This window comes from Neopelma chrysocephalum, unplaced genomic scaffold (genome assembly GCF_003984885.1).
Source record: "Neopelma chrysocephalum unplaced genomic scaffold, ASM398488v2 Primary Assembly neopelma1_44, whole genome shotgun sequence".
Taxonomy (NCBI): Eukaryota; Metazoa; Chordata; class Aves; order Passeriformes; family Pipridae; genus Neopelma; species Neopelma chrysocephalum.
In genome coordinates, this window is record NW_020897703.1 from 25,463,721 (window position 1) to 25,490,231 (window position 26,511).

Here is a 26,511-nt window from a genome sequence, read left to right on the forward strand (position 1 = left end):
TTGCTCACTCAATATATATATTAAAGCATTTCCTTTATGAATTCAACTTGCCACACTCAATTGCTTTGCTGTCAAACAAAGCCACTATTTTCATAAAAGCTAAAAAAACTTACATTTAAAAAATTGCACTATATCTACCTTAGTCAATAAAGTTAATCACAGGTTTTCTCTAATTTGTCAGAAAGAGAAAAAAAAACAAACCCGCCCCAAACCAAAACCCAGATTCTACTATCTCTGGCAAGAGAATAAGAAAACCAGTAAACAAATTACATTTCTAAAAGTCTTGCTTAACTGGAAACAGTACTATAAAGAAAAGCTTAAGTAACCTTAAATAAAGCCATTTAGTCCCTTGTTATTAACAAAAAATGAAAGTCTGCTGGGGAAACACATCTGCAATTTGATTAGCTACGACATTTTAGGTTTTATGATAATGACAGTGATGAGAAAGAGAGAGTCAATAACTGAAACAGTAGCTCTGCAATAGTAGCAAATACTGTAGGATCTACTTAATTTTAAATTCTGCTGCATCAAAACTCAGCAAGAGTGAAAGTCTTAGGCTAACAAATTCATGTGCATTCACTCTGAAGGACAAGTACATTCATACGTTTGTAAGACTGGTATATTACAGCTCCAGTCACAGACAGAGACAGTTGTAAAAGCTCTGTTCTGTAACAACATACAGCTGATGAAACGGACTGGGTCTTAAAAACAAATTTAAATACATGTTATGAAATGCTTTTCATATATTATGTTGGGATTTTAAAATAATTGTGCAGAAAATAACACTTAATGTCACGGTTATCCTAAACCTGGGCTCTTCTACTGCATCTATTCATTGTACCACATCTTAAATGAAGAAAGTTAATTTAGTCAATGCAGCTTCCCTAATAAAAGCAACAAAAAAGCTTGTGCGTGTGTGTGTGTGCGCGTGCGTATGTGTGTGCACGTGTGTGTGTGCGTGGAAGAGGGAAAAGGAGACAGGATTCACAGTAACTAGTGACTTTTTATTTATCTGATTACTACATTAATATAAGATAGAATTTAAAATGCTTCAGTATGTTGACTTCCATTTGTCAAAGTTCCAGCTGCTGTTTGGAGGGAAAATCAACCCCATTACTCTGGAAATACTAAACTTAAACTGCAGTAGGCTCTCACCTATGTTGGTCCTTCAGCTTTTTTCTGCCTTTCTACTCTGACAAGTCTGAAAAAGTGGAAAAGAGACTGAAAAACAACCTGCTTAACGATTCTCCTGATCATCGTTCAATCTTTAGTCATCTCAAAAGACTAAACCTGGCAGATTGGGAGATAAAAAGGAAGCATGCAAGTACACGTCTGTAGAAAGAGGGACACACGCCTCTCCTACCTTGCCATGTTTCCATGGAAGTGATCTGTGGATGTACTCAACCTAGATCTCCTTTTTCTATCAAAGGGAAAAGTAAGAAGAAAATGCACAGGATTTGGAACTTGCTTCCACACCCAATCTGAAGCAATTTCTCAACTTTCCAAGAATACTACAGGTGCAACCTTATCTGACAGTGCTTTGGGGAGGACTGGAAGGTCCTGTTCCCAGGGCAACAAAAAGGTTTGGGAGATTTTCTTGGTGTTATGGTGAGTTTTCCTTCAATGTATAAACAATTTGGGTTGATTTCTGAGTAGGCTTATCTTAATGCTTCCGTGTGATAACATATAACTGATTTCTGTCTATCAGAGTAGCCTGGATATGTTCTATTTTAAGTCTGAAGGTTAACACTGATTTGGGGAATTACTAGAAGATACAACATTGCTACCTCATGAGGTGAAATGATTCTGGTTTTATCTGAAGTGCTTCTCAATAGGAGAAAACTGATTTCAGACATACAGGGATACATACTCTTCATGAATGGATCTACAAAACAAATTTTGAAGTAACAAACCAGCAGCTATGGTAAGAATCTCTTGATATAAATAAATACATATATGAAGATGATTATGACCACAGGAATTTTCCCTACCAGTAAATTATTTTATATATATTAGTAAACTTTTTAGAATTTTCAAAACTACCATTTTAGATTTCTTTTTAAAAACTTTTCACTACTATGCATGAAGCATATAAAATTATCAGGCTCACAGAAAAGCACAACTATTATTAGATAGATACAGAGTAATGATTTAAAAGTTGTCTACAAAGCTACTGACTCATAATTTAAAAAAAAAAATATTTGGAGAGAGAACTGCCTGGAGAGACAGATGTTAAAATATGTCAAGAGTTCATGTTGCTAAAAAGAGTTCAAAGAAAAACACTGTTATATCAGTTTTGTTTTGGGTCTCTACTGAACTTCAGAACTGCATCTTTACTGAGCAAACAAACAATTTCCAGCCTAACTACTTCAAATGCTAATGAAATTAGTCATAGTCAACCAAATCTTCAGGTCCTTTTAATCTTGGTTTTGCCAAATCAATGTCTTACTTTTGCTGGTGAACGCTGTTTTCTTTTCTTCTTTTTCTGCAAATCTACTGGCTCTCGTATTTGTTTTTTGTCTCGTTTCTGTTGTTCAGATGCATCAGTAAAGGTAATTTCTTGCTTTACACTGATCTGTTAAGATACCAAGTGCCAGTTTCAGGTAAGGTTCTCACTACAGAAAAGCAATTTTTCAATTTTAGAAGATGACAAACTGCTGAAACAGAAAACCTTTTCCTAAGGGAATTATCTTCTGGTTTCATTCTTTCAGAAATTTAAGTGAAAGGAATAATATGTATCTTAAATAAAAGGGCACAGTTAATTTCCTCAATGACATTTTGATGTATCCTTTCATTCATCTCCCAAGGTCTTTTTTCCTGACCTGTGGTGATTTTGAGATCAGTTCTTATGTTAAAATCACTTCCATCTGTAAAACCATTCAGTTTTTCATACCTATTTTACTTTAGTCCATGCTGTTGTCAATGCAAGATTTAACGGAATAGTTTATTATATATTTAAGACAGAAGTATTTTTTAAGAAAAAAAAAAGACCAGTTCAAATGAAGTTTTGGGGAAAAAAAAATCTTCATCTAATGTGAACCTTAATAAAGACCATGATACTCTTACATTTTTCTAACACCTGAACCACCTGATCTGCAGCTAACAGAGAAGTGTTTTAACAGTGCTACCTTTCTGAAGGTTATTCTTCGTGTGTAAGGCTATCTACTTTTATAGTCCTGGTAATTGTCCTTTATGTTTGAAGGGTAACAGTGATGATGTGCTGCATTACAGGCAGATGCTCTGTTTTCGAAAGGAAGTCATCTACATGCTCTCTGGGAAAGCCGAGGAATGCCTTCTATGAGATATCGTGGAGGGGCATATTTATGGTCATGTATGAAGTGTCACAGTCCAACCTGCAGTGTGAATGCAATTGCTAAGCGTCCACATACCTTAAAAACACACAAGATGCTTCCTATAGCAAAAGCAACTAAATAGTACTATAAACAGCATAAAAAGCACCTTTTAATAACACTATTTATTCTGGTTTGTAGTTACCCTTGAACATTGAATATACTTAAAGGAGCACATTTTAATGCATTAGTTCTATGGTAGCAGCCTGCTTATAAAATATTTATAAAACAGATACTTAAAGATTATACTTAATTGGCAAAATTTATCCACAGCCAGAGGCAAATGACATTTTCAGAAACAGCACCCGTTCATAAATATTTTGATAATCATAATCCAAACAAGCAATTAATAGATTCTTGCCAGAGTAGGATTAGACTACCAGATCAAGCTTCCTAGTAATTTCTCCAATATTTCACAAAGAAATTGCTTACAGGGACATTAACAGCATACTGCAGCCCTTGAGGAAGTCTATCTTGCGCATCCATTTCATCATCATTTTTTACCGTCTCCTCATGGACCATGAGTTCATCATGTGAAATCATCTCTTGCTGTCGAAGTTCACTTTCCTGTAACACTTCATCTGTTGCAAGAATTTCTTGGTGCGGCATAGTCCGATCTTGAAGCACTGCCTCTTGCCGTTCTCTCGATACTCCAGACTGGTCAGATACTGCACCCATCCCTACCATAGCCCTGGATGACTGCATTTGGTCTATGCCACCACATTTAAGAAATAATCCTCCCAGCTTGTCTTCAATGTTCATTCTTAAGTGCAATTACCTACAAAGAAAGTTTTAATAGTAAACATCTACAATTGGTGCACTTGCTTAAAATTTTTTACTTAAAAACATTTTATAAGAGCTCAAGTCGGTACTCAACATAAACACATGCACTCCTAAAATTGATACTGAATAAGAGCCAAATGTTGGTTATTTTGGTGTAACATAGAAAGATTCTCCTTTCACACACATCCATGTGTACCCAATTGAACACTTTCAAATAAAAGGTTTTAAACCAAAGTGCCCTCTGACTACTGGCAAAGTTCTGGTAATTAAATGATAGCTAATTCCTCCTTATTCCTTAGAAAACTTCTATTTTTTTTCCTGTGTGCCCTTTTTACTCTGTTCCCTTTTTCCATTTTGACTGTCTTTTACAAATGCCTCTTTCATTTTGGTCCTGTTCTCCCTATTTCCTTGTCCCTTCTGTGCCCTTTCACTGCTGCTACCCCAGGGCATATTGTAGCTGCTGAAACATCTTAATATCCACAAATGAGAGAAAACTGGGCTGCATCAAAAGCAGAGTGGTCAGCAGTTTGAGGGAGGGGATACTCCACTCTCAAGACCCCATCTGGAGTGCTGCATCCAGCTCCGGGGACACAGAGAAGAAGGATGTGAAACTGCTGGAGTGAGTCTAGAGTAGACTACAAAAATGCTTAGAGGGGTTGGAGCACCTCTGCTATGCTGACAGGCTCAGAGAGTTGGGGTTGTTCAGCCTGGAGAATAGAAGGCTCTGAAGAGACCTTATTGCAGGCTTTCAGTACTTAAAAGGGGGCTTATAAGATGGGGATAAACCTTTTAGCAGGGCCTGTTTCAATAAGACAACAGGTAACGGTTTTAAATTAAGAGATGGTCAATTTAGACTAGATATCAGGAAGAATATTTTTACAATGAGGGTGCTGAAACACTGGTAGGGGTTGCCCAGAGAAGTGATGGATGCCCCATCCAGGGAAACATTCAAGGCCAGGTTGGATGGGGCTGAGCAACCCAATCTAGTTGAAGATGTCCCTGCTCATTGCAGGAGGTTGGACTAGGTGGTCTTTAAAAGTCCCTTCCAGCCCAAATCATTCTGTGATTCTATGAAAATGCAATTTTCTGGCTGAAGGTATATATCACATAAAGACTATAGAGAGGTCAGAACTGTTAGTAAAAAATGCGTTCTCTTTCACCCCCACTAAGCTGGAGCATCAGCCAGAAATATAAATTCCAACCATGAAAAGCAATACCATTATATTGACTTATGTTACACAGATAGATATAAAATCATAATATTCCAACAAGTGTCATGACATTATTAATTGGTTTTTAACATAGAATGGCAGGCTTTTGTGAAGCTGGAATTGGCAGCATCTTCTCATTCTACTTGTTATTATATATGCAAGATAGTTACTACTACTCTTCTCCTTGGCTTATTGGATGTCCAGCCACAGCAGTCAGGCTCCTTCACCCTACTCCCCAGGCCCATAACTCCTACCATTCCACATTGCCCTGGCCTGCTCCTTCAGACAGACACACCAACAGACAGACAGAGAAGACATCCTTCCTCCACTCCTCTATCTCCCCACAGCTGGAGGGCAAAGGCTACACATACAAATGCTACAGCAGACACAGCAGTGGGAGCAGAAGCACAGTGGAGCTGGACAACACACAGCAGGCCCAGATAAAGCACCAGACAGAGATCCTGGGGAGTATTACGACAGTGTCAGCACCTTTGATTTTGATGCACTCAGAATTATGATACAGATGTGGTGTTGGCATATTGCTGCTCATCAGCTTTAAATTCCATCCGCTTTGGAGTACACCACAGAGAAAGGCTCCATCTCCATTCAAGTCTTAAGTCAGAGGCTGTGCTGCTTTCCCTGCAGCTCACAATGACAACTCATAACCAAAGAAATCAGATCTCTCTGCCTAAAACCATCAGGGCCATCACCCTGCAGAACTGCACCACTACAGCCCCTTGTCAACATGCAAAAAGACTCGATCAAGCAAATGTACATCAAATCTCTAAATTTCCATTTTCAGTTTGATCCATTTGATCCCCTTCTAAATCATTTCCTTCACCAGGAAAATATTTTGAAAATTCTCAATATATCTCACACATTCGTGAGGACTTGATGCTAAACTACACTTAGTTTACAAAATAGATCATGGTTTCTCCTTAGGTGAAATCCTAGAGAACATGGTAGGAATGGAAGCCACCAGCAGAAACATCTGAAAAATCTCAATCTCATTTCAAATATTTCTGCATTTTATTTCAAATATTACTACTGATTCTTAACCTTCTGAAAGTAAAACTAGCTCAATTTCTTAAAAGAACAAAGAAAAAAAAAACAATTCACCACACACCCCAACAAAGTAAAAAGCCCATTAACACCTTCTGATAGCAACTCACTTCTTATAACGCAAAAGTGAAAGAACATTTGTGTCTATTCTTTATCGTGAAAGGTTCTGAACTTCTGAATAATACAAAGAAAGGCTGACAGACAGGACAGTCTGACTTCTACAAGTTTCAACAGTTAAGATGCTTGCCAAAGAGAGAAGCTTTTCAGTTAAATACTTTATTATTTTTAGTAAGCCTTGCTCTGCTGGAAGTCAGGAGGACAGAGTCACCAAGTTAAATCTCTTTATATATGAAAATGTCATCAATATTTTTAATATTCTTCCTTTCTACATAAAAAGCCCATTTTAGGGATCAAAATCACCTATGACAGGAGAAGAACATGGAAAAATACTGTTCAGAACATTTATGTTTGCAATTGGTCCTTTTTTGTTCTCCTGCAATTCTAACATAAGGAAGTTTGAAATCATGCTCTTGATTTTCACAGTATCTGTCTTCAAATAAGGACAACAAGAATGCATTAAGAATGCCCTGAGTGAGCTCAGGTGGTGCTGTGTTACAAGTTTACTTTCAAATCAATCCAGTTTAGAGTAAGAGAATGAGATTTCGGATGTGTTCCAGAGAAAATGCAGGTCTGGTATGCCACATAGCCACCTGCAGACATTATATAATCCATGAAGTATTTTTTGGAGGTAACTGGGAAACCATACTGATAGTTTCTCAGCAATAACACAAACAAACAAACAAAACCTGGCAGAGCACTAAGGCTGTATTTTTCCCACCAATGCAGATCTCCCAGAGAGATCTTGCAACAACATCCTAAAAGAAGAAAATGAGGATGAATTTATCGTCTTATTGGTGTGGAGCATCCTGTGCCAAGTAAGAAATGTGAGACAGAACCGAAGTTTAAAGAATCTGCCTCGCATGGAGCCCTCGTTTGATAAAAGATGGTGCAAAAGACCTAAGGTCGAGACTAGTTTTTTTGGTAGAGCATTCTAAATATCTAGCTTGAAAGATAGACTCCAAGGAAAATAAACTGATACATCTGCTCATTTCAGCCTTCATCCCAAACTAATCCATAGTCAGGGTACATCTCACACAGACTGTCATTCACTATGCTTTGTTCCACTCTACAGAAATACCACAGCATAAGTTCACTGCAGATTCTCCAAAGGAATGACGTGGACAGGTACTAAAATACAAGAACTCAAGATGCTGAAACACATTCAAGGGAGAACAAACAGTATCAAGTGTGAGAACATGGTGGCCCTAATCTGTCTGCTCAGGCCATTGACAAAAACAGCACAGAAGGTTGTTCCACATGGAGGATACTGCCACATCACTCTGAAATTAGGTATGAATTCCGGAAATCCTGGATGTAAAGCTACTTCCTGGCAGGAAGGTAGGCAGACAGAGAAGCTGAGTGTTTAACAGTGCAGAAGAGCCTGCTGCTCTCACCAACAGAGACGGGAAGATTGAACCCAAGGACAGCTGGCGGGATACAGCAGTTGCCCAGAGGACAGGCCAGCTGCGTGCTGGTGTTTATTGGTCTTGCTGGTTCTCTCAGTTGCAAAGGATATGGAAACAGTTTCTTTCTCACCCTGACTAGTAGGTTCAGCAGAGTCATGCAACTAAAAGCGCTCAAGTTGTTTTCCAGTCATGATCTTGAGTCATATCAGAAGTGGTGCAGTGAGTGCACTGCTTATTAAATCAGGCTTTCAAACATCTGGGTTTTCATAGAAAAATAATGAGAACTCATAGGGTTAGGCTATATATTCTAAATAACTAAACACAACGTAAGCTACATGACCGCCGCAGGTAATGTTTTAAAACAAAGAACCACAAACAAAAATAGGCTATTAATCCAAACAAGAAGCATCCCAATTGCAATTAATTCAGTAAAACACGTGTAATTTGTCAACTGACACCTTTTGGCTCACATAAAAGGAATCCTATCATTTAAATTGAAGATGAGGTGAAGTGTGCCTGGAAAAATGACTGTGTGATAAAGGATGTAAGTTAAAAGCATTCAAACGAGCACACTTTAGCAAGCCTGCAAAGATTAAATACATATTTTAAGTGCAAGATGCATCTGTAAAATAAAGATCAACTTACTTTGAGATTATCTCTAGGGAAGCCACAAAAATACAAACCACATACACACACATGCACATTTCTTGGCATAAAACATTGTTGTGTTTTTCACAGAATTTCAGAACTTCTATTAAGCCTCACCAAGTAATCTCACAATTTTTCTTTGAGTGCATATGGTTTCTCTACAAATTGACAGAAAAAGAGCCATCAATAAAACCTCTAAAGTATCCATTCTGCTTGGAGAGGGTCTCCAAGCCTTTACTCCAGGAAAAGCATCTCACAAGAGGTGTCTACAGGCAGAGCTTCCTGGGTACACAAAAGTTTTGGAGGGGGAGAGAGGGGAAGGGGAAGGACTGCACAGAAAAGGTCTCATGGGACCATCTCAGCACCTTCTCTTTTCGCAGGGTGCTTCACAGCTGCTTGCAGAACATGCCCATCCAGCGAACCACATCGCTTCATTTCAGAAACCGCTGCTTCGCCAAACCCTACGGCTGTACTTCAGAACTATTCATTTCAGTAACCCTGACATCAGTTTTTCCAAATACTGGTGCAGTAAGTTGGAGAACTGAGCACTAAAGACAGTATTCCTAATTAAAGAAACAACCATTTAAACAAAAACATACTAAATGAAAAGCATGACAACATTTCAATTCAGAATCAAAAATTAAAACACCATCAAGAGAAAACATTAATTGATTCAAAAAGTCTGCTGGGATGGTGGCTGCTACGAAGTAAAGCTGAACAGAGACCCTCAAGGAAAGCAGCAAAACTTGTTTGCCAGTGAAGTTCAACACATGGTCCAGCTCTTTTTCTCCACTTTGACTGATGGTGGGTAGGGGGTTATTCTGTCTTCTCCCTTCTTTTCTTAAGCAGGCAGTAAAACATTATTTGATGGAATGAGCAAGTACCCAGAGATACAAATTGGGTTCACTTTAAAAATAAAATTCATATGTGCAGAAACACATTAATTCTGTAGTTAGGATTCAAAAGACTATTTACGAGAGATGAGAAAAAAATGTTTTAAGGATTAATAACAGGGACAAAAGATAAAAATCATCTGCAGTTTAATATCTATTTGTAGAACAGAACTAATTTAATGTTTTTGTTTTTTAAAAGATGGACTTTTTCTATTTGTAAACAATGTCCTGGAAAAGTCTTTGTTGTTTCAAGACTTATACTTCTCTTTTTAAGTGTTAAAAAGCAGGATTTTTTACTTTATATATCTGTATCCCACTCCACCTTCTTTTGTATATTATCTTCTTGCTACTTTTCCAAGGCAAAAAGGAATGAGAGAAGGTTGATGGAAACAGGGAAAGAAAGTTGTTGAGATTTAATTATTCTTCTGGCTTAAACCTTAGCTCCTTCTGAAGGATTATAGCAAAGACTTCAGAGAGAAATAAGACTTCCATGTACAGCAATAAACTCCATTTGACCATATTTTCGAAGATGCAACAACCCAAACACAACATCCAGGACGTACAAGAGCAGTTCTAACTTGCCTTTAGCAACTCGATTCTGTTCTGACAAAAACATCTACCTCCAAGATTCCCTCACAAAAGCTGACACTGAGCTCAGTCTGAGATATTATATGGTTTCAGGGTAACCTTACACTGGAAGCAGCCTGATGACATTATTTCAGTTCCACATTTTGGGAAGTCTGCTTTCATTTAAGATAAGACAAGGCAAACTTCCTAATGAACAAATACCTGAAGCTACAGAACACGTACCTGAGCACATTCCTACCACATCCTTGCTTCCACAAAAGCCTTTGGAAAAATGAGTGCATGCAGAGCCCAAACCACAAAATGTATAAAGGTTACCAGTGCAAAATGCACACAGAATAAGCTTTTAAAAATGCAATCTGGGGAAACCCTCAGCTTCTTAGGGCTCAACTCTATGGTCATGCCAGAATGATTTGTGCTAAACTGTAAACTTAAATGAATATAATGTATATACAACTCCCTAAATGAACATTCTTATTCTATCACAGAATTTAATTTTCTTCCTTCCCCATTTAGTGAAATTCACTTTGGAAAGGTTTATTCTGAATTTTTAAAAAGGCCAATCACCGTATAATCAGAGCAGTTTAGTGGCATGACTAGTAAAACCTCTCTGAACAGCCAAACTTCTATAAAATCAACTACAACTGATGGGCCATTCCAGTGGGACATTTGGTGTGTTTTGTTATTTACCCAGCTCTCGGTGATACAGCCGCAAGAAACAATCTGAGATATGGGCTCCCTGCTCAAAGGGTTGTGCACTGCACCTCTTCCCCGTTAACACCTCCTTGCTGCCTCCTCTGGGCTGAGCATAGCCCTGTGCAACTGAGAAGGGAGCTGGACAAAAACATACCCACAGAAAAGCCATGAGGTTTTGTCTGGATCAGTGAGACCGAGCAGGCCAGGCTTACAGGAGATCCACGGTGAAGAATCAGGGAGGAGGGAACGGGACTGATTCTTTCAGCAGCGGTCAGCGGTCAGATCAGATTAAAGGGTGTTGTGAAACCGCTCCACAAATGCAACGTACACACACAAATGAACACCTTGCAGACAGATATACCCAACGGCTATGCCAAATTCAGATCAGGGGAAAAAATGTGTATCTACATTCTCAAATGCTTTCTTCCTAACAGGAAGCATAGAAGTCACCAATAACTCTGTAACTCCTAACTCCAAATGCTAATGAAGAAAGAGATAGTAACGTGGTTTAACAGCATATTTAAAACTACTAAGGTTTAAGCATTTCCATGAATAAAACTGCCATCAACACGAACCCCTCCGAAAGAAAGAAAAAAATCAGAGCTTAACAGGTTTCTAACATCCATTTTAAATCCCTATCAAGCCATGAAACATGTTGAATAGTCTCATCACATCACAAAATATATTTATTTGCACTATTAAAATATGGATATAGTCCAATATAAAAGGAAACACAGCTAGCTTTCACAATATCAAAGGTTCAATTTTTAACATACTGCAGAAGCCTAGAAAGTAAAAAATAATACCCTACTTAATGGTTCTAAATAAAGAACAGTAAATAAAATTATCTCTTCTCCCTACTCAGAAAAATAAGACACAGCTAAAAGAATGACTTTGAAATTAACACACAAGTGTTTCTAAGAATGAATCAGAATGTGTTGACTTGCAAAATGAAAGTAATCAAACATAAATCAGCCTGAAAAGGTTCACAGATCATAAAATCAACACATTCTGAAAGGCAACATATGATACAAACACCCTTATGACTTGTTGCACAGTTATTTCTAAGTGCTCCATGTTGCTGAACACATGCCAGTACAGGGCCTGATCCCACCAAGATTTACACTCATACTGAGCTGTGAATAGTCCTATTACAATCAACAAGATTACTCATGGAAAATCTACTTATCGTGCATAAAATTATCCATGCGTTAAAATCTTTGCCACCTTTCCTATCCTGAAATCTCTATTCGATCATCACCAGCATAACCACAACCTATTATCAAATGTACCCATTGAAAAGCTTCTGATACTGTTACATGTCAAAATCCACAGGCATGTCACCAATGTAGCAAACATACTTTAAACAGTCAAAAAATCATAGGCAACGTTATGGGTTTATCGGGGAAAAAAAAGCCACTGGTTTTGTGGCACTAAAATATAACCTACTAGAAAATAGTTATTTTTGAGAGTTTATCTGGGAATTTCCAGCACTGTATAGTTAACCTCAAAAGAACAATGCAGAATTTCTGCCCTTGCACCATGAAACTTGGGCACTCAAAAGTGCTCACTCTGGGGACTTCCAATGGCATTTGTATTCAGGAAAACAGGCACTAGACATAACTTCAGTCCAACTGGTGAAAATTTTGTGAAATTCCATGTATCGCATGCCTCAGGCTGAAACTTTATAAAAGTAGTTCAGATAATGTATCAAATGTTTTTGCTATTTGATTTAGATAACAGTGCAGTTCTAACACAAAGCTGAGCCAATCTAACAGCTAATGGTCATTGAAAGGGGAAATCCTGATTCCTGCTCCTAACTCTGAGAGTTCAGCCTATCTTTTGTGCCTACTCTGATCTCATATAAAGACACACTTGTTTACGCTCCAACAGCCTGGCAGGTGTTTTTTTTTCCCAGTTATTAATTTTCTGAGGTTAACTCACTGGCTGGATTTACCACAATGACAGTGTGTCAGAACAGCTCAAAACACGGTGCAGGAGAGGACCCTTCTCTGTTCAGCATTCACAGCCTAACTCTCTCAGCCCATCTCACATATTTTCACCTTAAAAATAAACAGAGAAGAAAACTACATTCCTCTTTTTTACAAATGTGATTTTTTTATTTTTACAAGCCCTTAAACTCCTTGGGTCTCACCACTCCTCTACTATGTGCAAGTATCTGGGAAGCATCTCTATTCATCACTAGCACTATGAAAGTGCTGCTTTTCAGAAGATGACAACCCACTGTTGCTCTGTTACCCTATTGGCCCAAATGGCAAAGGTCTGTATGTATGTGTGCAAACATTCCTCATCCTTGGAGGATAAAGAATTGTCTCGATGGTTGCACTCAGAGAGTTGTGGTCAGTGGCTCAATGTCCAAGTGGGCAGCAGTGATGACTGGGGTTCCTCAGGGGCTGGTAGTGGGACCAGTGCTGTTAAACATCTTTGCTGGTGACACGGACAGTGGGATCGAGGGCACCCTCAGCCAGTTTGCCGACAACACTGAGCTGTGTGGTGTGGTTGACACCCTGGAGGGAAGGGATGCTATCCAGAGGGACCCTGACAGGCTTGAGAGATGGGCCTGTGAGAATCTTGTGAAGTTCAACAAGGCCGAGTGTAAGATCCTGCAAGTGAGTTGGGGCAATCCCAAGCACAAATACAGCCTGGGAACAGAATGGATTGAAAGCAGCCCTACGCAGAAGAACTTGAGGGTGTTGGTTGATGAGAAGCTCAACGTGACCCAGCAACGTGTGCTCACAGCCCAGAAAGCCAGTTGTGTCCTGGGCTGGATCCAGAGCACCGTGGGCAGCAGGTCCAGGGAGGGGATTCCGCCCCTCTGCTCTGCTCCCATGAGACTCCACCTGGAGTGCTGCATCCAGCTCTGGAGCCACAACACAAGAAGGACGCGGACCTGCTGGAGTGAGTCCAGAGGAGGCCACAAAGATAATCAGAGGGCTGGAGTACCTCTTCTATGCAGACAGGCTGAGAGAGACAGGGTTGTTCACCCTGGAGAAGAGAGGACTCCAGGGAACAGCCTTCCAGCAGCTAAAAGGGGCCTAGAGGAAAGCTGGAGAGAGACTTTTTACAAGGGCCTGTAGTGACATGACAAGGGGGAATGGCTTTAAACTAAAAGAAGGAAGGTTTAGATTAGATATTAGGTAGAAATTCTTGACTGTGAGGACAGTAACAGACTGTAACAGGCTGACTAGAGAAGCTGTGGATGCCCCATCCCTGGGAGCACTCAAGACCAGGCTGGATGGGGCTTTGAGAAACCTGATCTAAGTGGAAGGTGTCCCCGTCCATGGCAGCGGCGTTGGAACAAGATGATCTTTAAGATCCCTTCCAACCCAAACCTTCTGACTCCATACATATGTATACAAAATTTCTGGTGTTTCTTTCCAGATTGCTTTTTAAAAATCCTTAAAATATTATATACAAAAATCCCTGGGAGAATACAAGAGGTTGCATGCAAACATACAGAAGTTTCAGGAACTGCCTTCACTAGGGTACCTTGGTTCATCATAATTCACCTTTCCAGCCTATTGGCACTGATTTTTATTTTTTTTAATAGAAAGACCATAAATATTTATGCATGTGTGTATATCTATATCTATACCTATATATAGATATTTCTTTTTCTACAGCACACTGCATGGACTGCTCCATAAAAACTGGTGACACTAGTAAGATAGTTTATAATACCCTTGCTCCATTTGTTGCAAATGCCAAAATGTGTAAATGAGTCACAGAGCACATGAAGAGAAAGCCACAACCATTTGCTACCTTGCAAAATAGGATACAAGCCTACACAAGCCATTTCTACCAAAACCTTTTAAAAATAGGTGATCAATAATTATATGTTCCACATTTTCTGGGTGCTTATGCTGACACATTTCGGTCAAATTCACCTAAAATGCTGAGTATTCAAGGCTGCAATTAAATCAATTACAACAATACTTTAAAAATACAAAGATAATGCAATGCTGTTATTTAAAAAAAAAAAAAAGTTCTTAAAGAGCTCAATGGACATACAGATCAAATGCAAACTTTCGTCTTACTCACAGACACCAATTCTCCAGCCATAAAATAAGAAATATCCATTTCCTTTCCCTGAGGTATACTAAAATACTTGTAATAATAAGCAATGTTCAATACAGGCCACAAGGGTGAACTAATCAGTTTATAGTGCTCTTGTTCCTGCAGCCAGCACAGCTCCTGAGGGGAGAAGGCAGCAGCCCTCAGATGGGCAGGTAAGGCTACTGCAGTTACTTAGATAACTACTACGAGGAGGTGGGTGAGATGGTCTAGTCTCTCCCAGGACTTAATGACTGATCAGAGAGCACAACCAACCAGTGTGTTTCCAACTAACATGGAATAGCCACTTCCGTGGAGAATCACGAGAGGAATGGGTGCACTCCAATGCAGGACTGTCATCAAGAAAAGGTAAGCACAACAGTAAGACTGAAGAGAGAAACACTGTTTACCACCACAATGTAACAGAACTGAGAGAGATTTGGCTTCTTTTCACAGCTCTGCCACTGCTTTTGGGCACATCTGTTATCTTGGCAAATTCCCGTTTCTTCTTTCCACTTCCTTGTCTCTAAATCGGGTGCAATGACCCACCTTTGATTTAGATGTGAAGTGAGCAGTAGGAACTACCTATGAGGCCCTCACAAGCCTACTGATAACCATTACAGAAATTTCACAAAGAAATATACTCGTTCTGCCTTCAGAGCAGGATTAAGCATAGCATAGTAAGGGAACACACATTATGCAATTAGAAGAAAGCAAAGCATAGAGCAGCTGCTTATTCAATTCCTGTGCATTCAAAAAGGTAGGGGCTATTTAATATCACTAAATACTACAGTATAATATTAAGGTATAATATATTAGTGATATAAAGAGGGTGGTAAAATTAAATGGCATAGGTAAAGCTCAATGCTGTAATTTTAATGCTTGCATGGTTGACTTATACCTAAAATTGCTCTTTTAAAAGCATGCTTTTCTTGTAATATCTTTACTCCAGCTTCATTGTTTTCTAAGAGGCCATCTATGTGCATTAAAGAAAAATAGTAATTACAGAAAAATTCAGGACAATTACTTAATGCATCCACAAAGACTAAATAACATTGGACAATAAGCTAATGAAAGTATAATCAAGAAGGTTCTGATCAAAAAACCTGGAAGTTAGCTGCAAAAGTGATCTCAGAGGTTCTGGAAGACATTCCTCATTTACATACATGACAGCATATGGAAAACTTAAGAGGAAAAAAACAACGCTATTCTAAACCATAAATGAGAAGGACATGAATAACAACAAAACAGATCTTAGAGAGCACAGGTGATTATTTCTAGATCTTGCTTCAGTATTTGAAAATGTTATTTCAACATGGGCTCTCAGGTTGTGAGAGCAATGCAAGTATTTCAAAATACAGGAATCACTTTCCCAAGTTGCAATTTCAACTTCAGCACATCACCATGCACAAAGTAGACATTTTTTCCCTAACTTCATTACAGCAAACTTACTTGGGGTATGATTACATTCTGTGTAACATCCAGAAACAAATTCTGCAAAATATCGTTGGTTCTCTATGGACTAACTTTTCTCATGTGGATACTGGCAAGGAACACTTTCTTATCTAAACCTGCAGAGGAGGCAGTGTCATACCTCAAGGTAGCTTCATTTTTAATGGATATTTATTTCATTGCAGCTATGTTTCAAACATACCCTTCATCTACCTCAAATAATCCAGTTAATCTAAAACATGATAGACTGAATACCTCTTTAGTAGAAGATTCACTCCAGACAGACGAAGCTAATCCTATACTTTCTATACTATGTTTTTCAAATACTACAGTGTTACCTTAAGTGGCCATCTCTCAGACCCACCTGAAAAGGTGGGGTCAAAAGTCTGGGCCAGAAGATTAGAAAGAGCCCTATCTAGAGCTGAAGACATAGATCTCTGTTAACTGCTCCACTCCTCAAACCCTGTAGGTTTACTCTACCTAAAAAAAAAAAAAAAAAAAAAAAAAAAAGCCTTTCAAGGATCTACCTATTCCAGAGGACTAATACACCTAGCAACTAAAAATGACAAAACTAAACATGAAACAGAGAAAATAAACTACTTCAAGAACATAAATATGTACTTCACTTTTACTAACATAAACACAAGGCAACACACATGTAACACAGTAGAATAAATAAGCCCATATAATAGTTCCCTGAGGAAAGAAAAAGAATCACAGGTGACAACATGTGATCAAAATGCACAAGACATTTCCAAAAAGGTGTTTGGAACCTTCAAAGATGGCAGCAGTATATGAATATAAAAATAGTAAAATGACAACGATTTGGGTATCACTAGAAGCACCATCTTGAACTGTATGTTCTGGTGGCAGCCCTTTCTTTCCTTTAATGCATGATGAAAAACAAGGAGCAGACAATGCTGTGATGCTCCATTAGGGAGAGCACTGACCAACAGTGAACCAAAAAAAGAAAATCTATCACTGTTCTTCAAAATATTCCAGCAATTACAAACTGGGCACTAAGGAGCAATTTTCATCAGCGGAGTCAGGGATTGTTGTGGCCTAACCAGCACTCTCTGATACAACAGCATCAGAACAGTATCAAGCACCTTCATCAAGCATAAACAGAAGAGTCAGCACATAAACAGACACATGTTAGTATTTAAAGACCGTATGAGATCAGCCACAGGGGGAAGGAGTAGAAATAAACTCTAAAATCATGGAAGTGAGCAACTAGGTCACTTTCTCAAAACCCCTCTTGGAACACAAGCATGTTACAGACCATGTGAATTTGCCAAGAAAATAGTACCCTTCCGTACAGTTAGGATATTTTTCCCCATTGTTGCGACAAGCCCACCACCTCCCTGCTGATAACCAACACTTGTGGTCAGATTAAATCAGCTAAGAACTATTCCTATCCTGCTTACATAAAATTCCAGAATTGTAAATCAGCCTTTTTTAATCTGGCTGATCCTCACTTCAAAAGAAAAAAAAAAAAAAAGGCAAATCAAATAACTACTAAATCCAGTGTGCTTCTGCAGCGTATCCTCTTCAAAAGGCTATCCACAATCCCAACAAGAACTTCCAGATAACTCTTTCCCTTGATACTTCAAGGATGGTATGAACAAGGAATCCCACTGACTTCTACCACATACCCCAAGGTAATTACTCCTCATTACAGTTTTAAATTTCTCAAACAATTTTCAGGCACTTAAGCCCATTTTCAGATCAAGGCAAGCCAAAACACAAGATGCCTAGAAACTATTTTATAGGAACAATAATAACACAGATATGATGGCCCATTAACTAACATTGAAAATAATCCAAAAAATAAAAACTCAGACTCCTCAAGATTGTGCCCTCTTGAATAAAAAGATCGTGGAAATTGGATTCTACCTCAATGACTTTGGTACCCTGCAGCTAATTCTCACTAATTAAGTCCTAGAATACACTAAAACAGGAATTCAGATTGATCAAAAGATATGATCTGTGTTTATAATAACTCTAGGAACAAAAATCTTGAAGGTTCTTGATGCCATTAACTCACAGACCAACAATTAAGAGCTACCATCCCAAACAGGTCTGAAATTTCTGAGAACCCATAGTCAAATAACTTCGTGATGAAGCCAAGTCTCAGTGAAAGACATTCAATACAACCCATAATATTAAGCAAGCAGGAAACCAATCTGTAAAGTGCAAAAATATACTTATTCTGATGAAAGAAAAAAGTGTTCTGCATTTATGGACTGCTTTCTAGATACTGTTTCCTCATCCAACCATGTTAAGAGTCTCAAGTCCTCAAGTCTTGAACATGCTGATGCAGCTGCACTCACCCAGGTTTCCTCAATGCACAGATGTGTCCCATGAAGTAAAAGGGCAACAACTTATTATAGAATCCTAGAATGGTTTGGGTTGGAAGGGACCTTAAAGATCATCTAGTTCCAATCCCCCCATGGGCAGGGACACCTTACACCAGACCAGGCTGCTCAGGGCCCCATCCAACCTGGCCCTGAACACTTCCACGGAGGGGTCACCCACAGCTTAGATAACCTGTTACAGTGTCTCACCACTGTCAAAGTTAAGCATTTCTTCCTAATATTAATCTAAATCTACCCTGTTTCAATTTATAGACATTCCTCCTTGTTCTATCGCTATGCCCATGTACCCAAGAAGCAAGAACCAGAGCCAAACTGCTCTGCTGAACTTGTGTCCAAACAAACATGGGAAATGAAGAGTTGCCCAGAGTTACAGCAAATTGTAGGCACAAAAGATGTAACTACAACAGATCCCATTTTTTCTACACATGCAGCCATACTCTCATCACCACCACAAGTGTGGAAAGCCCCCTGCCTGTCCTATGACCTATAAGGAATGTAATCCAGAGAGGATACAAAGGCACACTAGACAGTAAACTGCAAGGTCATGCAAAGAACTGAGAGATTAGGTTTTCTGTCAGCTTGTCCCTTTACATTGCGGTTCCTTCAAAAGTGACAGTAAACTCACACTTAAAGCTGCATTATATTTGATCCAATATAGTGTATGTAACACTGAGTACAGGTTCCTAACAGGCACCAGCCTGAACACGCCTGGTTTGCATGATCTACTTTTAACTGTCACATTCAGACAACAAGCCCACTGGTTTTGTCTACAAATTGCCACCTACTCTACATATTCCAGCAAAATACTGTGACAACTGGATGATCATCCTCTGCGTGCTCCTCTTCTACAAACTCTACTTTATTCCCCCTCCCAATCCCTTAATTTTATCCTTGGTGATCATAAAAAACCACATTTTAAATACATGAAAATTCTTTTCTAGTCATTTAAAAAGAAAACTTCATATTCTCTACCAGGAAAAAACAACATTAAAGCCAAGTGGCTTTCCCCTACTTCCTTACACCCCATAACAACACAAGCTTTCCTGCTCCCCAGAAGACAATCACATAACTTTGACATCTTTTTGCTGACTCAAACGAAAATTCATCACTAAGTGTAACCGTCAGGTTTACCAGTGACAGAGGAAGCTCCTGAGAACCACAGCCTAATAAAGCTTTCCTCCTTGAGGGATGACAGCAGTCTTTCTCCCATATGAATGATTCATTCTTATTTGATATTGTTAAAGCAATATTCACACAGGGCACCTTCACACTAGACTTTACCTTCAAAAAAATTGGTTATGAGGTCAAAACATAAGCTGAAAACCAATATTCCATGGGCATGTCTGGAAAATCTGCAAGTGATTGTGGTCTAAAATAATTGTATCACATCTTGGTACCCTGAGGATTCACCACCTCCTTCAGCACTTGATCTAGTGGTCATTATAAAAATTTTCTTCAAGGTAAGCAGTGTAAGGTTAGTCCAGCAAAAAGGGGAGTTGGTTGAGTTTACCAATCTATCATGAAGAACTTCTTTGTTAAAAGAAACTTTACAGAAACAATAGGAGAATATCTCTTAAATTTATGTATATAGCCACTGATGTATCTAGACCTGCTCAGTGCTATAAATGACCCAACTTAAAAAGCCTGACAATTGTCATTCATCTCACATATATTTCACTTGACAGAGACTGACATATAACAGTGACCTATGTTAGAAACCACTGTTTAAGTGGTCCTAACCTGAGGAGAATCATGCCTTAGGAGGTCAGCAACAGAGACAGTAATTTGATTCAGAATACTCTTGCTTGAGAAACTCTAAAATCATCCACAGCATCTGGAAATTCTGACTGTTATAATGCTTACAGACTAAAAAATCATCCATGGATCCCGTGAAATGTACTCATTTCTTGGCTTAAATACTCATTTTTCTCCCTCTGTCCTCCCTTTTAAAAACTGAAGAATGTCTGCAATGCAATAGCACAGAATCATTTGTTGAAAGCAAGGCTAAATAGTTTTCACTACCCAAGGAAGCCTGAGAAAGATGGTGAATTTAGAAGCTGCTCACTGGCTTTGCCCCTCCCCAGTGACATCCCAGGCACTAACCCACATCATATGCTGCTTATTGTTTGGCAAAATAAATCTCACTTTATGCTGAACGCTTCTCATTCTCCATGACTAGAGCTTTAGGCCAGACATCATCATAAATAGATGCTACAAGTGTCTTACACATACATGTGCACACATGCTTTTTAGAAGCATTATCACCATTTCCTTGTTTCAAATATAATCCCAACAACAGAAAAAAAGGAAATCTGACAAATTTTCAGGGCAATCACACATAGCAGTTAACATTCACAGTGTGTAAAAAGTTGTTTTTTCTCCCTTTCTTAAACAGTGCTAATGAACATGTGACTATGTCAAACCTGCCCAGCATCAGTATTTCTCACTTCACCTCTTGCATTAAGGTAACACGACCTGGTCATGCTGTTACTGGCATTGTAAACCTCTCTTATGATGTCTTCTATATCCTTGTTGGGGTACATAAGTAGTAAAATTATGACAGATTTTATGGGAAAATTACTACATACACATTTAAGAAATTTGTACAAATTTTTATGAATGGGCATCTTTTAACCTTATAGATGCAGCTGCCATTTGAAACAATTTTAGAGCAGAAGGCTTATCAGTCTCATAGCTGAGCTCACACAGATATCACAACAGCTTTAGGCATGAGTAATATCACATGTTACATCAAGAAATTGTACGGACATTTTACAGGCACCTGGATTTTTGGTTTTGGTTTTTATGTTGGTTTTTTTGGTTTTTTCCCCGTGCAAGAGATCTAGACAGTTTATATTTGATAGGTTGTTCATAAATTATACCCTACTGCTGTTTGCAGGTTAGAACTTCTTCCCACACAGATTTCATTTTATCATCAGACTGTTTAATTCTGTGCTTATAAAAATGTCATCCTAGTCATAAGGGAAGAATTAGACAGCACTGTCTTAAGGTTTTCTGCACATACCATGACAAGATGCAGATATTGTGATACTAATATGCCAGTAGAGTATATCAATTGCACGATCAGGCCATATACACATGCTGTTATTGAGCTGTGTCTTGCTGTTTTCAAAAGTGCAGTGAAATCATGAAGTAATATAAATTAGTAATATATTAACTACATTACAGTATTCTCACTGTTGCCTCTTGATATCATAGCCTGGAATACATTAACACACTGATAATATCCTAAGAGTACATTAAAAATTATTTCTGAGCAAAAGCAGTACCAGTCTCTATATTATCTCCCAAAATAACATTCTGACACTCTGGAAGAAGTTATCAGGAGATTCTAACCCTCCTGCATGTTGTGGATTCCACAATCTTTCTAAAAGACAGCCAATTTCCCCTTAGGACACACTTATAATCAAGTTTTGTGAGAACATATTACAGATTTTTCCAGATATTTTATCCAACATGCTGAATGATATATGAACAATATCTCTATATGGAGTCAGGGGAAGATAACTTAATCATATATAATATTGGAATACTCACATATGTTATTGTATTTTAATTTGTACAATAATTTGTAAGTTAAATAGTTTAAAATTTTACCACTTGTGTAGTTTATGGCACTATTGCTGATGTATAAAATATTCTGTTCTATGCGGATGATAAAAAATGTATATTTAAAATGTATACAGAGTACTAACTAATGAGCTAAACAGATGGGAGTTGTGTTTTAACTTCACTGGAAAGTACTGAAATAAAGTAACTAACAGCATTTGTGTAAATGAAAATAAATCTCATGAAAATCTGAATGGATTTTCCTTTGTTAGACAGAAGTTCGTGCTTGCCTTATAGCTATATATTATTGCCAGCGGCTGTATTTTGCTGACATGGCCTGTCAATAGCTATGTCTCAGCTGTTAAAAAACAATAAGTTAAATGTATAAACTCAACACTGTGCAGGGGGTTCTGCACAGATTCCAATTTACAGAAGTGAAAAAAGAAAAAAATTCATGAATCTCAGTAGTCCAAGAAATACACTTTCCCCAAAAGTATTTCTGTCAAAAAAACCTAAACAAATTAGAGTGGAACTTAATCACAGTACTGATCCCTCACATAAGCCCTGCAACCTGACAGAAGCAGACACCCATGTCTGCTTACATCCATGGAGCTTTTGTGGGACCACATTTGTCTTTAAACACTCAGTTATGCAGATCAGACTGCAAGCTGAAGGCTTGAATCTATTTCATCATTTGAAAGGCAGCTATCATTGGAATGCCAGGCAGAGGCACACAAAGTACTTATTTTAAATAAAACCTATCTATTTCTCTGTTAGATCCATTTAAGAGTCTTCAAAGCAAAAAATATTTCCATTGGTGTTTACTTTTCTCAGTCCTTGTCCCATTCACTTAATATACAAGACATTATTAAGGTTGGACAAGAAAGCTGGATGCTTCAGTTTCATGTTTAGGATAACAGCAGTATCTTTATTTATCACAGACATTATCACAATGTTACTATTTCTTATTTAACTTCAGCTACTTCACATAGAAAAATGTATTTTATATTAGAGCCAAAATTAAATCAAACTTAATCCCAAATTATGCTAAACCACTTAAAGTGGTTGTGATAGATTAAGGCCCACTCCATCAAGCTGCTCTGTACAGACAGGTCTCCATTTGTAAGAGCCCACACAGTCTTCTTCAGCAGAGGAAGACTCTACAAATATCCCAGGCACAAAAAATAAAATCACAAATCTCTAGCAGCAGATACAAAAAACAAACCCACCCTCCTTTTCCCCAAAATACCAGAATACAACAAATGCTTCTTTCTCAATGGTACATTTTAAAATGTTTAACCTAAAACCCTACACTAACAACTGACACCCTGAACTCCGCTATTTGCAAATTTACATTACTGAACCTGTGGTGCAAAGAACTTACCTAGAAGCGAGCTAAACTCTTTAAGATGTACCATCATCATAATTCACTAGAGTAATATATTCTTAGCATTCTCATAGTTCAACTCTAACACTACCAGTACACAGAAATTCTGCTGGAAGTAAGAACTTCCAACCTCGATGGTTTTACACCACCAACTGTCTCCAGAACACACACAAGCTCCACAGCACTTTAAATCCTCATATAAATAAACTTGTATACACTGAACTGAGAGGAAAAACCATATTTTGAGAAGCTACATAATAATATTCCCCAAGCACGTGTTCCTTCAGGTGAACAATTTAGCCTGAAATATAACTTTTCACATTCTGAGTAATTTTTATTCCATTTTTTTTAATCATTGTGGTTCTTCAAATAGCTACCTACTTACTTAATAGTTTGATTTCATAATCCATTATATTAGGGATCTTCCATAAACAGAATATGTTTGCAACAGAGTAGACATGAAACACATATGGACAAGAAGGACAATAACAAAAGCACAGATTACATACACATCTGTTCTCTCAGGTCTCAGCCTCAGGAGCGAAGACAGAAAAAGTACATGTGCACACAACAGCCTAAATGCAAGAGGTCACCCTCATCTCTTTTAGCTTTAGTCAGTTATGTCAGCTCACTAACTACATGTATATTTGGGGAAGAGCTGCATGCAGACATCCAGAAACAACTACAAAGCAAATGCTTTTGGAAACCGAACACACACACACATTCAGCTGCGTATTCACCACGAAAGGCCATGACAACAGTTTTCAGGAAACTGCACAATTGAAAACTTAATTTTGTTTTCCTAAACAACCTCAAGAAGAGCAGGGTTTGCCGGCCTCTCCTGTGAATGTGTGTGTACCCTGCACCAGGAGCCTGCAGATCCCACAGGATCCACAGGAAAACTGAGGCCTCATGAGCTCTGGAGCTTCCGGCGCAGCCAACACTCCTGCAGATGACAGCTGTCACTGGACACAGGCACAGATCCCAGACACTGGAAGTGGGACACTGTAAAACTAATATTGCCCGAAGGTATGCAAACTTCTTAAGTCTCGACCGGACCACTGGTTTATCTAGACTGCTTCTGAGCATACCGTAAGAACACTTGCAAGAATTGATACAGGGTAGCACTAGTTTTCTACCTCCTCCCTTCACCGGACATATTCACCAAACACGTGGAGAATGGCTACAAAATTTCTACCACTTGCAACAACGAAATCTGACAAGGGCACTCCAAAATGTTGAAGCATGACAGGCCCGGGCATATATTCCCAGTAAGCCTCTAAAAGTACTACTGAAATTTGTGAGCAAGTGCAGCAAATAAACTAAGCAACTGAGATCCTATTCAAAAGAAAACCCACAGTCCTCTGTCATTCGTCCTGTACCAATGGCAAAGATGCTGTTCATCAAGAGTAGGACATCTCTCCCATCTAACACTTCTTGGACCAGAACATCACGTGTATGCAGACAGAGAGGTAGGTCATGCTCCAAGTAGACCTTTAAAGCAAGACTAAACTTGTGATTATTGGATTCCACATATCTACCTTTTTTTTTAATCGTTGTGCAAAATCCCTCACAGCTGCTGCTCTGAACAGTTCACAAAAACAAAGTGATCAGAGAGATGAGTTATGTTGGCAACATAAATGTCTTTCCTTTTCATGAACCAGCTTAATGCAGATGTTGCTGCAACTCACCCCAGCTGAGGTTTGGCAGGAATCAGGGGAGGAAAGACCATGAAGAGTGAAAGTGTTTGAAGCCCAACTAATTTCTCCTTAACTCCTACTGGTCCCCCTTGCTCTGCCAAGCCACTTCCAGACTGGCACTTGTTAGCAGCTCCCGACGCTGGGGAGAAGAGGGTGCCTTGCAAAACCTTCCTCCGAGCAGCCGAGAGGAGACTCTGAGAAGGTTATTCAAAAATAAAACCGAACGGAGTGACTGCTCGCAGGTCGGCACGCTTCAGCTATCTTACACCGGGAACAATGGGGAGGCGGGCAGCCGGAGGATACGGGCCGGGAGCACGGGGCCGGGGGGGACGCGCTGCCAGCCCGTCCGTCCGTCGGCTCTTTGTCCGTCCGTCCGTCTGTCTGTCAGGCGGCCCCGCCGGCCCCATCCCCGCCGCCCCGGCGCGGCCTGCGCGGCCCCGCGGCTCCCGGCCGGGAGAGCGGGCGAGCGGGAGCGGCAGGAGCAGCGGGAGCGGCGGGAGCAGCGGGCGGAGGGCGCCCGCCGCCTCCTCATCCCCCGCTCCGCGCCGGCCTCCCCGCGCCGGGGCCAAGCGCGGCCCATGCGGGACGCGCCGCGCCGCGGCCCCCCCTTCCTTCCTTTCCCGTTCCTCTCCTCCTCCTCCCTCCCTCCCTCCGCGCACCGAACGGCCCCGAACCGCCCCGGCTCGCCCCCGCCGGCACTTACCGGCCGCAGAGCTGCGAGGAGAAGGCGGCCGGGCCGGGCCGGGCCGGGCCGGGGCGCGGCGGCGGCGGCGGCTCAGAGCGGCCGTGCCGCGGCCCCGGGCATGGCGGGGTTGGCGGGGCGGGGGCGGGGGGGGCCGGCGGGGCGGCGGCGGCGGGGTGAGCCTGGGGGAAGCGGCGGCGGTGGCGGCTCCTTCTTCTTCTTCTTCTTCTTCTTCCTGCTGCTCCGCGGAGCGTCCGCGGGCGGTGACAGCGACACCCGGCCAGAGCGCCGCGCGCGCGCTGCACCACGGGAAACGCGCCCGGAGGACCGGCGGGACGGCAGCAGGAGGAGGAGGAGGAGGATGGGGAGCGAGGGAGCGAGGACGGGAGCGGGATCCCCGCCGGGGCTGCGGCCGCTGGCGGGGCGGGCGGTGCCGGGTTACGCGCGGGTCAGGAGGCCGGCGCGGGCAGCGCTCCCACGGCCGCGCCGGCCCCGGGCGGAGGCGGGGCGGGAG

The 26,511-nt window shown here is 40.1% G+C and overlaps 1 protein-coding gene across 4 annotated transcripts in view; it reads right to left on the reverse strand.

Annotated features, from left to right (window-relative positions):
- ZNF148 (zinc finger protein 148) overlaps nucleotides 1-26,085 on the reverse strand; it is a 41,681-nt gene extending 15,596 nt beyond the window's left edge. For 2 of the 4 annotated variants that reach the window (XM_027679030.1, XM_027679028.1), the window contains exons 1-3: nucleotides 25,307-25,673; nucleotides 3,783-4,128; nucleotides 2,450-2,575 (exon numbers count right to left, since the gene is read on the reverse strand). In XM_027679030.1, coding sequence (XP_027534831.1) covers nucleotides 2,450-2,575; nucleotides 3,783-4,112 — 456 coding nt within the window. In that variant the 5' untranslated portion in view covers nucleotides 4,113-4,128; nucleotides 25,307-25,673. Of the gene's footprint in view, nucleotides 1-2,449; nucleotides 2,576-3,782; nucleotides 4,129-25,306; nucleotides 25,674-26,018 lie in introns of those variants that run through there. The other 2 variants (XM_027679029.1, XM_027679031.1) reach the window with 2 other exon arrangements.
- Between the last annotated feature and the right edge of the window lie 426 nt (nucleotides 26,086-26,511).